This window comes from Lycium ferocissimum, chromosome 7 (assembly GCF_029784015.1).
Source record: "Lycium ferocissimum isolate CSIRO_LF1 chromosome 7, AGI_CSIRO_Lferr_CH_V1, whole genome shotgun sequence".
In the NCBI taxonomy this organism is placed as follows: domain Eukaryota; kingdom Viridiplantae; phylum Streptophyta; class Magnoliopsida; order Solanales; family Solanaceae; genus Lycium; species Lycium ferocissimum.
In genome coordinates, this window is record NC_081348.1 from 28,550,984 (window position 1) to 28,564,180 (window position 13,197).

Sequence of the window (13,197 nt, forward strand, 5' to 3'; positions counted from 1 at the left end):
TCATGCATTTGCTCAGGCAATACTGCAATATCAATGACATCTTAAGGGAATTAAGTAATCCATAAGAAAAATATCATTCATCAACAAAGTTATTTAGCAATAGAATGGTGAGAGCTAGCACTAGTAGCACAATTTTCACCTAATTATTTCCTATGATGGAAAGCAGCTGGTAGGAAAATATGTTTTGTTCGCAATAACATGCTTATTGACAAGGGAAAGATGCTTCAAGATTTTAAATTAGTGATAATAGATGTGAAATTAATATAAATACTTATTAAGAATATTGAATATGTGTGTGTATATATATATGAAATTCACCCAACAAAACTGCAACAAACTGTCACTTTCCTCCAGCTGCTAATTCTCATTACACAAAAGCAACTAAACCCCCTAGAGTTGAGACATTACAAGTTATAGCTAGGTGGCTTCACTAGAATGATTGGTGGCTGGGGTCGGGGTTGGGGCTTTAAGTAGATGTTCCAGAGAATTGGGCTAAGATCCACAGCCAATGTAGTCCATAATGAAAGGTAAAATTCATAAATAGTTACTTTTAAGTCTTTGTAATTAAAATATAATTATTGTTATCAAATTTTAAATTTCACAGGTAAACATTACACAATGTTATTATGAAATTTCATCTATAAAAATTTAAATTTTATACTAAAAATAGCTATATTTTTTTTAAAAAAAAGTGATCATTAAACACGATTTGTATCAGAACGAACGGTTAGAAGATCCATACACTGCATAGAAAAGAAAAGAAGAGATGACAGAGAAAAAAGTAGTAACAATACGCGCATTAGGAGAAGAGTTGGCAACTAGAAAGAAGCTTGCTAGCATAGGCGAAGTCAAGATTTGAAAGTTAATTGAAATTTTAGTCCTTTAAAATTATTAAATTTGAAATTAATATGTTATAAATATCCATGAATTTTTTATACAAATATGCAATCTCAATCAAAATTATTAAATTCGATCAAACTTATAACCGAAGAGCTAGCTCCGCCCCGCTTGCTAGATTTTCCCAGAAGGTCTCTCACATGAGGCTCTTCTGCAATAAATTTGAGAGGTGCCCAAAATCAGTCTAAAAATGTGTAATTCGGCCAATTCACCTAAGCTTGAATGGGTTGGATCATTAACTGGAGAGTTAATGGGTTGGACTTTAGGGTGACAAAATCAGCTAGAAAATATGCCCGCTCAACCCGTTCAATTTTTGGGTTGATCATTGATCCGTTCATTTATTAGCTCAGCCCATAAGTAATTCGGCTGATATGCAGCAGAAGTTGATCCACATGAAATTTCGTTAAAATATTTTTTAAAAGACATTTTTTATTTGATAGAATGCCATATATAACCACAATAAAAAAAGAAAATAGTTTTATTAGGTAATAAAAACACATACAAGAACAAACAAAAAAAATTTAAAAGTTTGTAAGAATTGAACGGATTGGGTTATGACCCGCTTTTTAGCCCATTTCACCCAAAATGATCCATCAAAATGTTGGGCCATGTCAAAGCAAGTGAAACCCAACGAGTTAAGACCAAGGCAATTCGCAGAATTGCCCTTCTTTTGGGGTGGTCTTTAAATTTTGCCTCTCATATTTGAAATCTTTAAATTTTGCCCTTTGGTTAAACCCCATGCGTTCCAGGTTCGAACCCCCACACAGTCAAAATTTTAAAAAAAATTCGCAAGGCAGAGTTTAAATTTCGCTATGCCCGCAAGATACACTTGTGAAAGAATTAAAGTTATCTTGGACCGGCATACTTATGCCTTATGGGCAGACTTGGCATAAGTATGTCGGGTCCGACATAACTTTGGTAATTCCTTTACAGGTTTATGCCGAGTCCGGCATAAAGGTTTGCCCATTAAAATTATGCCCCCACTGGCATAAACTTGTTAAGAAATTACCAAACTTATGCTTGGGACCGCATACTTATGCCTTATCGGCGGACTTGGCATAAGTATGCGGGTTCAGATTATAACTTTGGTAATTCCTTCACGAGTTTATCGGTCCAAGATAAAAGTTTGCCAATATGCCCGGCGTAAAACTTTTGAAATTACCAAAGTTATGTCGGACCCGGCATACTTATGCTAAGTCTGCCCATAAGGCATGAGTATGCCGGGTAGGGCATAAATTTGATAATTCCTTAACAAGTATATGCTGGGTCCGGCATACACGCGATCCAAATCTTGCCTTGTAATTTTTTTTTTAATTTATGCTTGAGCGGGGATTCGAACTCAGAACCTCATGATTTCTGCGTGAACGCTCAGAGTTGCAATACGAAGGGCAAAAATTAAAGACCAGCGAATCTGAGGCGTAATTTAAAGGACGCGAAATATGAGGCGAAAATTTAAAGACCACCCAAAAGAAGGGCAATCCGCGCAAAAAAATGCAAGACCAAACCCAGCCCAATCCAATGAAGCCAGGTAGATGCTGACCTGGAAAATCCATGACGTGTCATGTCTGCCATGTCACCTTCTTCTTCAAGCTCCCCTCAAATGTCAACCCCAAACAACCACCACTTCACCGTCGGCCCAAAAGCCATGAAACCCCCAAAGAAGCACCACAAACACCAACCCCATCAAACCCAAATCCCAAAACCCAAACCCATCACAGAGATCCTATGGGTTTCACTTATAGCCACATGCATCAAATTCCTTCTAATCCCAGCTTATCACAGCACAGATTTCGAAGTCCACCGCAATTGGCTTGCTATAACTAACTCTCTTCCTCTTTCTCAATGGTATTCTGATGAAACAAGTCCATGGACGCTCGATTACCCACCATTCTTTGCTCATTTTGAGCATTTTCTTTCTTTCTTTGCTTCCCTTGTAGACCCCATTATGGTCCATTTACGTCATGGTCTTAACTACAAATCACAACCCACAATTCTTTTTCAAAGACTTAGTGTTATTGTATCTGATTTTGTGTTGGTTTTTGGTATTTATAGATTGACAAGGAATTTGGGGTGTAAAGAGAGAGTCTTGATTTGGGTTTTGGTTATTTTTTCGCCTGGATTGATGATTGTTGACCATTTGCATTTTCAGTATAATGGGTTTCTTTTGGGGATTCTTTTGGTTTCTATTTCGGCATTGGAGGAAGGGAAGGATTTGTTAGGTGGTTTTGTTTTTGCAGTTTTGTTGTGTTTTAAGCATTTGTTTGCTGTTGCTGCTCCTGTTTATTTTGTTTATTTGTTTAGGCATTATTGTAGGGGTGGGTTGTTTAGGGGGTTTGGGAGATTGGTTGTTATGGGGAGTGCAGTTGTTGCTGTTTTTGCTGCTGCTTTTGGGCCTTTTCTTTATCATGGACAGGTAAAGTTTGCTCTTTTGAGTACATTTGAAAGTTCTGATCTTTAGTTCTCTGTGTGAGTTGATTCTCTAGTTAGTTCCCTATTTGAATCACATCTAGAATTAGATGTTATTTACTGGTGTTCTATTATCTTGTTTTCATTGGCAGCAAGATTTAGTTCATCAAGAATGCATGGATGTATTATTTTATATAAGTTTATGCATGGATATCTTTACCAATATGTCTAGTAATAAAATGGCATTTATGGTCTTAGAACAACAACAACAATGCCTTTATCTCATACTGGTTGGATTCTTGGGGGTATAATTAAAACGGTAATGCTGTAATCTCTTGTTTGCAGTTCCTTCTTGGTACTCTATTAATGAAATTCATCTTACCTTATAAAGAAAAAAACTAGTTGGATTCATCTCTATGAATCCTTGTTAACCATGTTGCTCCATGTAGTCTTTTAGGCTCGTAGAGTATTAATAAAAATTGCTCCAATGTTATGAGTTGCATCTAGCTAGCTACAAGATTGTAGAAACATGGTGATGATTGCTGAAATGTACTTCCTTAAGTCTTATTGACTTATTCTTCATTCTTTTACCCTGATCACTGATGCTTGCTTGAAATTTGCTGCAGTTAGATAACCTTGTTTCAAAATTTAACCGTGGCTGATCAAAATGGTTGTTTCTGTTTATTGAATGGTATGATAGAGTAGGATTTTCATTGCCTGTGTGCTTTACGATCATCTTCTGACATATTGCCAACTGCTTTCAACCCTGTCGCAGATACAACAAGTGTTACACCGAATGTTTCCATTTGGTAGGGGACTCTGTCATGCTTATTGGGCTCCGAACTTCTGGGTATTCTATATAATTCTCGATAAAGTGCTAGCTTATTTGCTTGTAAAAATGGGGTTCAACGTCCAAGCACCAACAGCTTCATTCACTGGTGGACTAGTTGGGGACTCCTCTCCTTTTGCTGTATTACCTAGAGTAAGCATACTCATTCATCTCCTCATCCAACATATGTTGTGTGTGTCTTGTTTGTTGACAATAACTTTGTTTACTAAGTCACTGATTAGAAATCTTCAAATTCTAAAACATGATAAAAGAGTTACCTTTCACCAACTAATATTAGTTAGAGGACTTATGAACAGCCCATGCTTACACATACATATGTATTGCAGGTCACCCCCATGATTACCTTCGGTATTGTCTTGCTTGCAATAGCTCCATGTCTTATAAAGGCTTGGCGAGATCCCCAACCAAAGATGATTACTAGATGGATAGCCTATGCTTACACATGCGGCTTTATGTTTGGCTGGCATATCCATGAGAAAGCTTCACTTCACTTTGTGATTCCCCTTGCCATTATTGCCTTGAAAAGTGTGGAAGATGCAAAACACTATTTCTATTTGTCCATAGGTAATTCACTTTTTACTCGCTTGTCAGCAGTGATTGACCTCTCAAATTCATCTGGAAGACCTGAATTTGTAACATAACATGATATATGTGATAGTCTTTAACTATCTCAATTTGCAGATAAATTCATATTTATATCTTTCTGTATAGTTCAGTCACTCTTCTGTTCGCTACCATCTTTTAAAAGTTGTTCTTAAAATTGGTGTTTCTTTCACCTATATTTTGTTTTTGATGTGAATGGATCATTTTACATGACCATACAAAATCCAGAGCTCTTTCAGTTGGAAATAAGTGTTACTTTCAAGCACCATTCAACTATTAACATTGATGTTATATCTCATAATGCATCATGATACTCCAATGGGTCAAATCATATTTTTCAAAAATGCTGGCAGTGTAGTCTATCTTTTACATGATGAATCAGTAATACCTTGAAAAAGTACTAGGCTTCACAATTAAATTCCACTGGGAAATGTACAAGGATTTGGCGTTAAACCAGATTGTAGCATACATGATTTGTATGTTTCTGCTTAAAACGCAGTTTGGTTTTAATGCAAAAATATCTACGACTTTGATCAACAAAAAGCCTCCATTACTTTGCTAACATCCTCGATGTTTAAGAAAAAATATCCTTGATGTTTAAGATTGATTTTGTGCAGATATCCTTTTCCTATTTTTCTGGTGAAGTGTTCTTTTTTGAGAAGTTTTCGAGAGACCTATAACTATTTGGATAAAATAAAGGTTTATGAAAGCGAAATTAATATGAGAGTTTCCTAAGTTAATCTACTGCAATCGCCATTTGGTATACGAAAAATACATTAGTTTTAGTGTTGCTCCATCAGTTAGAATGTATTACTAGAAATCCTCAGTAAGTAAAACCTCGTATGTTCTTACTTAGCTGTATGTTGGTTAAGTTTATTATAGTGTATTTTGAGCTATCCAACTTTACACCGGTGCCTCAAATTTATCATGGCCAATTCAAAATTATCCTTATTTAGCTTGGCTCTTGAAATATTTGCAGATGGAATCATGGAATAGGATATCTATCAACATTACAGTCCTGGCTTTCTTCCTTTGCCTGTATTTTTGTTACTATTATTGTTGTGCTGCTGCTTCTCCTCCCTTTTCTTCCTCTTTTTCTGGTCTTGTACCGCTCTGTAACTTTTGTTCCGGAGACTAACACGTAAACCCTGCTGTGCATGCAGTGTCCTGCTATTCTATTTTCCCGCTATTATTTGAAGCCCAAGAGTATCCAATTAAGGTTCTCTTACTGCTTTTACATGCTTCACTGATGTGGATTGGGTTCTTCTCTCATTTTACCTCAACTAATAGAGCAGCTGAAGCTGAACATCCAAGATATGACAAAACGAGGTTCATCGTTGGATGGTGTGGAAAGTTATACTTGCTAGGTCTCGTTGCTGTTGAGATATATGGACAATTTGTTCACCCTATCCTCTTTGCTGAGAGGCTCCCTTTCTTGCCTCTTATGTTGATCAGCATATATTGTGCATTCGGAATGATGTATTCTTGGATCTGGCAATTGAAGCAGATCATCAAGTTACATTAGCACGGGTAGGTTTCAAATGCTACCAGCTGCTGCTTATATAGATAGAATTCGATACATGTAGCTAAAATGCTAAATCCAGATTGCCTTTTGTAGCACCAACAGTAAACAGTTTTGAGAGATTTCAATCGGATACCGGAGTTTCTTAAATACCAATAGCTTTGTTATTCACTTGTTTGAGAGATGTTAAAGTTCATATCTTTTTCTTAATAGATTTGCAGGAAGTTGTGTGTTAAAATTTTAGTTATGAAGAGAAATCTAATCTACCTCTTTGTTTTTGGTACTTGTATGACATCTTTTGTTAATTCTTCATGTCTTTCTGGATATAGTAACACTCATATTTGTTTAATGGGCTACCGTTTAGTTTAGCAAATAGACAGAAAAGACAAAAAAAAGAAAGGTAGTTTTTTAAGCGCTATTTTTAAAACCAGTGAATATCATATCTAATGCTTCTAAAATCAAAATTTGTACTTTTAGAAGTAAGAAAATATACAAGACACGACCTTTCTCATTTAAAAATAATTTACTAAGAGCATATTCGAAAAGATAATGCCAGTTGGTTAACACGGTATTATGAGAGAGACCTGTAAAGCTCTAAAAAAATTGTGGATTGGACAGAAAATCTAGTTATATGTCAGTTCCAAATGAAAGTAGGTGGAAGTTTCATATTAGGCTTAATGCATATGCGGCCCCAAAATTTGCCCTTTTTTTCTATTTTGGCACGTCAACTAATTGTTGTTCTGACTCGTTCTCAAGTGTGTCTATCAAAGCTCCCAAATCTAATTTTTTATTAGAAGCAGAAATTAAATCGGGGAATTGAAGGTGGAGTAATATTTTAGACATGTGGTAAGTTATTCTTTAGGTCATGAATGTGTCGGTTTCTGCTAGTTCTGCTCTTTCACTGTCAGTTTAATTAAAAGCTACTCTTTTTTCCCTCTCAATTGCTGCTAATCTTAGCTAAAAGGTAGCATAATTAAATTAGAATATATATTAGTATGTTACAACATTGAAGATAGAATATTATATAAGTCGGATTATATTTGATAGACATACTTGAGTTCAATAGAAACAACACTTAATTGAGGTGCCAGATTTTATTTTATTTTTTTTAAAAAAAAAAGACAAATGTAGAGCAGCATTTGCATTAAGCCTTCAAACTAATATGTATATTTAGTGGGGTCTTATCCAAAAGCCAAGGTCCTATTCTAGAAATAAAATAAATTATAAGAAAAACACAGTCTAATTTTAAAAGGAATATACTTGAATAATCTCGCAAAAAGTTCCTTGATAATGATCAAATATATTAAAAAAAAACAGATAAAATATTAAGTTCTTTGTTGTATAGTCAATTTGGTACAAGCATGAACGGTTTTAATTAAGGCATCCTTTAATTAATCATACCATTTCTCACGCATCCTATTTTTATCAATACGACTTAGAATTCGCGACTTTTGTAGCACAAAAAAAAAAAAGTTGAACCAAACTAACACACAAAAAAAAAAAAAAAAAAAACACATATATAGGTTTCATGCACTAATTTAGTGCGTGAAAGGACCAAAATGCAAAAAACAAAGTTTGGCCTTTCACGCACTAAATTCGTGCGTGAAAGAGGCCTTTTTTTTTTTTTTTTTTTTTTTTTTTGTGTTACCTTTCAAACCACGTTTTTTTCCATACTTTGGGCAAAGATTAGTCATGTTTCAAAACCCCAAAATATCAATATTTTATATAAAACTTAATATCTTTTTTGCGTACAATAATATCGGCTCATTACATCAAGTCCACCTAAACGTTTGGATCGTCGTTTTAGGGGTTCTAAAGTGCCCCGAAGTAAGTTTTGAAACTTGTCATGTTTATAGGGTTTTGATTTAAGTGTTTTATTATATTTGAATGTACAAATATAAATATTTGATTTAATAATAATTCATCCAATACGAGAGGTTTATACTAATTAAAAAATAATTCATTCCATTTAATTACAATACTAATTCAAAGCAATACAATAATAAATTACAATAACAATACAATCTTCAAGTTCTAGAGGCTCTATTACTTCGAGACGTGCTTGTACTACCACGACCTTGTTGCCCTACACGAACGCTTGTCATGGCCATATTGCTTACGTAGAGCACTTGCGAGAGTAAGTTCTTTCACTAACATCCATTTGATTGGGTTTACGACTCCGTGAGTTAATGCCCAATTTCCTGATGTAATCCTTGTTAGCAACCATCGAAAATGGCTCGTTTGGCCAATAAGCTTCATTACCAAGTGGGTGGAATTGGCCTTAATATGCTCTAAGGCAATCGTGGACCTTGTATTCCCCGCCACATAACTTGTTACTATTTTTCTCATTCTCTCGAAGCACTTGACATCACGATGAACACGGGTACGTGGTACGTTTGCCACTTACCACAAGCGCATGTTTGTCGCTCATAAACGCATGCACGTTTCACCCTTACCGTTATAATAACCCGTCCTAACTTCACACACATGTTGAATTGAGTCATACTCGACTCATTTGGTGATGCTCACATTTTTTTCTATAATGCTCCATATTTTTGAAGGGCTTTGGCATCTATGTCCCGCTCGTCGGCTAATATCGCTCCGGCTCGCTTGCCCTAACCACAAATCGCTCCACAACACATTTTGAAAGTCATTCTCACCATTGCGGTGAGCATGTAGTCCTCGAAAGCGATTTCAACAAGCCATTGAAAGACTCGAGCCGTTTGTTGTAAGCATGCCCCATCTTTTGCCTCCATCAAATTTAAGCGTCCATTTTTCAACTTTGAGCTTCATCAACCAAACGTATGCGGTTTACTCACCGCCCGATCGTAGATCCATTTTTGTAGCCCATTTTCGTTGTTGATGCTCCATCGCAGCCCCCCCACATCAATTTGTTTAGAGTGCCATTGTGAAGCTTTGATTGCAAATTTGCCTTCAAGTGCCTTAAACAATAGCGATGGTAAACAAAGGGAGGCTGTCACCCCGATAAATTATCCATATTGTGCAATATGCCTTTATGACGATAAGACAAAGACGCGCGTATGCGGGTACGATCCTTAATAACATGAGTTTTCAAATGGGTCAAAAAGATCCCCATGTGTCGTTGCTCTCGTTAGCGGCAATTGCTAAAGCAAGAGGAAATATTGACCCATTGGCATCCATTCCTATTGCAATTAGGAGCTTGATGTCGTGAGCACCATATACATGCGTACCATCTATGGATATCCTGGTGGCCGGGAAGCAAAACCATCAATGCATGGTTTGAATGTCCAAAATACGAAGTTGAAGATTTTACCTCATAAGCCGCCACTCTACAACAGCATTACCATGATTAAAATGTTATAGAGTCGCCATATACCTTGCGGTCGATTGAAATAATATGCCAATTTTCAAAGACCATCTCAAAAGCGCGTCTACGCCCGAGAAATCCCTTTCTGTTGCTTATAGTTTTACTATAGATGGTTTGAACGTTTCGAATACAATATTTGATGGGGAACCTGCATAAGTTTAAACAAACAACATTTAGTAATGATCTTTCAATTGATATAAGACATATAATGTACTAGGTAGGATGAGTTACCTTGGCGTTTCAATGTCTTTAAGTAGCACTTCGAGCAATCATGTTTGTATCTAAATTATAATGATCTCGCTCGATTTTCTTCCATATCACAAGTGTGTCTTTCGCGGAATTTTGTGATAGCCCACATACCATCAAGGCTTAACAATTCCCGAAGCAACCACTCACAAACTTTGATACCGTCGTCTACAAACTAGTCTCCATATCTTTGTGTTTGATGATCAACCTTAAACTCCCTCATGTCCTTAAAACAATAAATTTTGACATCCCGTTGCAACGCCTTTTTGATGCGAACAACATTCCCTTTGCAAGGTAGCATCGATCTCTCGTCGAGATCCTTTCGTTCAATCAAAGAGGTTTTTAGGCGACTATCATCATCTTCTCTTGTGAAGACAAATGCATCATCACGACCCTGCAGGTTGTCAAGATAAGGGATATTGTTAGAATGCTATTGAATTGGACTTTCAAAAGTTGGGTTTTCAGCCATCGGTGGTGGGACGTGGTGGTGCATTGGTTCTTGTTGGTTTTGGCTTTGAGGAATATTGTTGGTCATACCAACTTGAACATCATCATCATCTTCATCATCGGTTACCCTGCATTATTAGCTATTTCATCATCATCACTTGATGATGACTCATAATAATTAGGAAAATCTTCATTATCAAGTGCATTCATCCTCCTACACGAAAAGTAACATATTTTAAATACCAATATATATATATATATATATATATATATATATATATATATATATATATATAGATAATTTAATATCAAGGTGATGAACTTATTGTTGTTCATATAGCATTGTCATTGTGTGGAGAATGATCAACTCCACCGAACTGAGAAGATTGACCAACATCCATATTTGGTACCACTGGCGAGTTTTGAGAATAGTTCCTACAAAGATTTGAAAACTGGTTATTTACCAATTCATACAACAAATACGTGCTACTACACATAATAATAATATGAAAAATTCATATTTACCAATTTTCATTGTAAGCTTGATTACATTGCTGGCTTAGATTTTCCAGCGGCACTTGACCACTCAAAATGTCTCCATAAGAACTAAAGTCCCCATAAGTGTTACCATGAATAGGCTGGACTTGAGGGACTTCTTCTCGACCAGCCCTACAAAACGCCGGCAGCTCATCCAAAATATGATCATACGACATCCATATAAAAGCCTGTAAAAAGAATTGAACTAGTTAACAATAAAAGACTAAAATAGTAGCTATGTGAAGTCTAGCGTGTGGATCCAAAATATGAACATACCGTCCGCGATCGTCATGGATGTGAAAATGAAAGCTAATCCCTAAACGGGAGAAGGCCGTGGGCGCGCGTCTCCGCACGTCGGCGTACGCCGCGACCATCTCCGCACGATGGCATCGGCACGAAGATAGTCGGCGGAGGGGCGAGTCGGTATGTGCCGAAAAGTCTCAACCTAGTCCACACCCATATCTCGACATAGTCATTTAAAAAATATTTTATCGGAGTCGTTTTAAAAAAATATATTTTGTGTTTAATTACACACACTTAAATATATTTCGAAGCGTAGCGAGCAAAACGGCAGGATCTCTACCCTCGTGCCCATTGAACATCGGCAGAATCCTCGATACATGTAGCCCAGCACAGCAGCGCCCCAACTATAACATCCTATCTCAGCGAGATCGTCGATATACCGAAGATACCTCAAGCTCACATGCGAACCCGAAGTGTTTGGGAACAGGATGGCCCCGAATATGATGAGTAGGTATAGACGTGCACGTCGGTCAACATCAGCCTGAGGCGTGTCCTCTCCAATCGGATGCTGCATGTCTGTGAGGCGCAAGTGAGCGTAAAGGGCCGACAACAAAAGCCGACTCTGGTCGAAAATATGACCATCCAGAGCCGCGAAATCGGTGAGCCTAGTCAACTCATCCCGGTAAGGCGGCAGCACAGGAGGCTCCTCAATATACAATGGGCGTCCATCAACCTGTAGCCCATAAATGACCTCCACATCCTGGAGGTAATGGTAGCCTCACCGGTGCAGAGATGAAATGTGTGCGTCTCCGGTCGCCACCTCTCAATCAATGCCATCACTAGCGACCTATCGTGCTGTACCTGACCAACTTCGACGCACCGGTAGATACCGCCCCGACGTAGTATATCCAGGACACGAGGATGTGGGGGGCGAGCAGCTAAGATCTCCCATGTTGAGTCCCTAACCGGGTACGGACCTGAGCCTCAGGCTGCAGGTCGAATGTCCATATATGTTGCGATCTATGCTCGGGCTGAAGATACAGTAACTCTCGGTCAAAGGGCCCCGGATCAAAAGGGTGGTGATCCATCTGTTTTACACATTTTAAATCAATCATTAACAAGTAGTATTAGTTATGTAGTCCTTTATCGAAAATTTTAATAAGGATTGTGGTGACTCATCTGTTTTACGTATTTTAAATCAATCATTAACAAGTAGTATTAGTTATGTAATCTTTTATCAAAAATTTTATTTAGGATTGTGGTGACCCATCTGTTTTACGTATTTTAAATCAATCATTAACAAGTAATATTAGTTATGTAATGTTTTATCGAAAATTATATTAAGGGTTTTCAATCCTAAGCTACGGGTTATGAATCCTAAACTAAGGGTTTTCAATCCTAAAATATAAAGATTAAAATTAATAAGTCAAATAATTAACAATTAGTTAGCAAACAATTAGTATAAATAATTAATAAATAAACAATTAACTAACTAATCAAATAATTAACAAGTTATTATCATATATTTAATAAATAAACAATTAAGTAACTAATCAAAAAATAATAAATTATTATAGTATATTTAACAAATAAACAATTAATTAGCTAATGAAACAATTAAGAAATTATTAGCAAATAAACAATTGGCTTAACAAAAAAACTAAATAAATAATTAGCTAGTCTAACAATTGAAATAGCTAGTCTAACAATTAATAAATACTTAAGTCGCTAATCGAACAATTAACAAATACTAAATAAACAATTAATAAATAATTAACTAATTAACAATAGATAAACAAATTAAAAAACAAAAACAAAAAAAGGGCAGTCCCAACAGTGCATACGGACTGCCCAAAAACGCACAAAAAAAATGCGCAAAACGGAAAATCCACCACAGTTACACAATGACTATGCTTAGGGTAATAATATATTTAGCAATGTAATAAAAAATTCGTAGTAAAATACCTAGATTGAAGGTTTTTTTGAGTTTTCAAAATGACCTCTGCGCCGCTCTATTCCAAAATCTAACCTTAAAAACTTATTCCTACAGTTCAATATACCAAGAATATTGACTTTCTATTAAAAACAATACGAAAA

The 13,197-nt window shown here is 36.3% G+C and overlaps 1 protein-coding gene across 1 annotated transcript; it reads left to right on the forward strand.

Annotated features, from left to right (window-relative positions):
- Window positions 1–2,411: 2,411 nt before the first annotated feature.
- On the forward strand, window positions 2,412–6,561 carry LOC132064177 (probable dolichyl pyrophosphate Glc1Man9GlcNAc2 alpha-1,3-glucosyltransferase). Its single transcript, XM_059457079.1, has 4 exons — window positions 2,412–3,310; window positions 4,079–4,285; window positions 4,480–4,717; window positions 5,920–6,561. The coding sequence occupies exons 1-4, from the start codon at window positions 2,459–2,461 to the stop codon at window positions 6,279–6,281; spliced, it is 1,659 nt and encodes a 552-aa protein (XP_059313062.1). The 5' UTR covers window positions 2,412–2,458; the 3' UTR covers window positions 6,282–6,561.
- Window positions 6,562–13,197: the final 6,636 nt, after the last annotated feature.

What these genes read in the sequence shown, in the direction of transcription:
- LOC132064177 (XM_059457079.1), top strand. Translation starts at nt 2,459, where the DNA reads ATGTCTGCCATGTCACCTTCTTCTTCAAGCTCCCCTCAAATGTCAACC. An exon ending in CTTTTGCTGTATTACCTAGA is followed by an intron (nt 4,286 to 4,479) that starts GTAAGCATACTC and finishes TATGTATTGCAG; the next exon opens with GTCACCCCCATGATTACCTT. An exon ending in CTATTTCTATTTGTCCATAG is followed by an intron (nt 4,718 to 5,919) that starts GTAATTCACTTT and finishes CTGTGCATGCAG; the next exon opens with TGTCCTGCTATTCTATTTTC.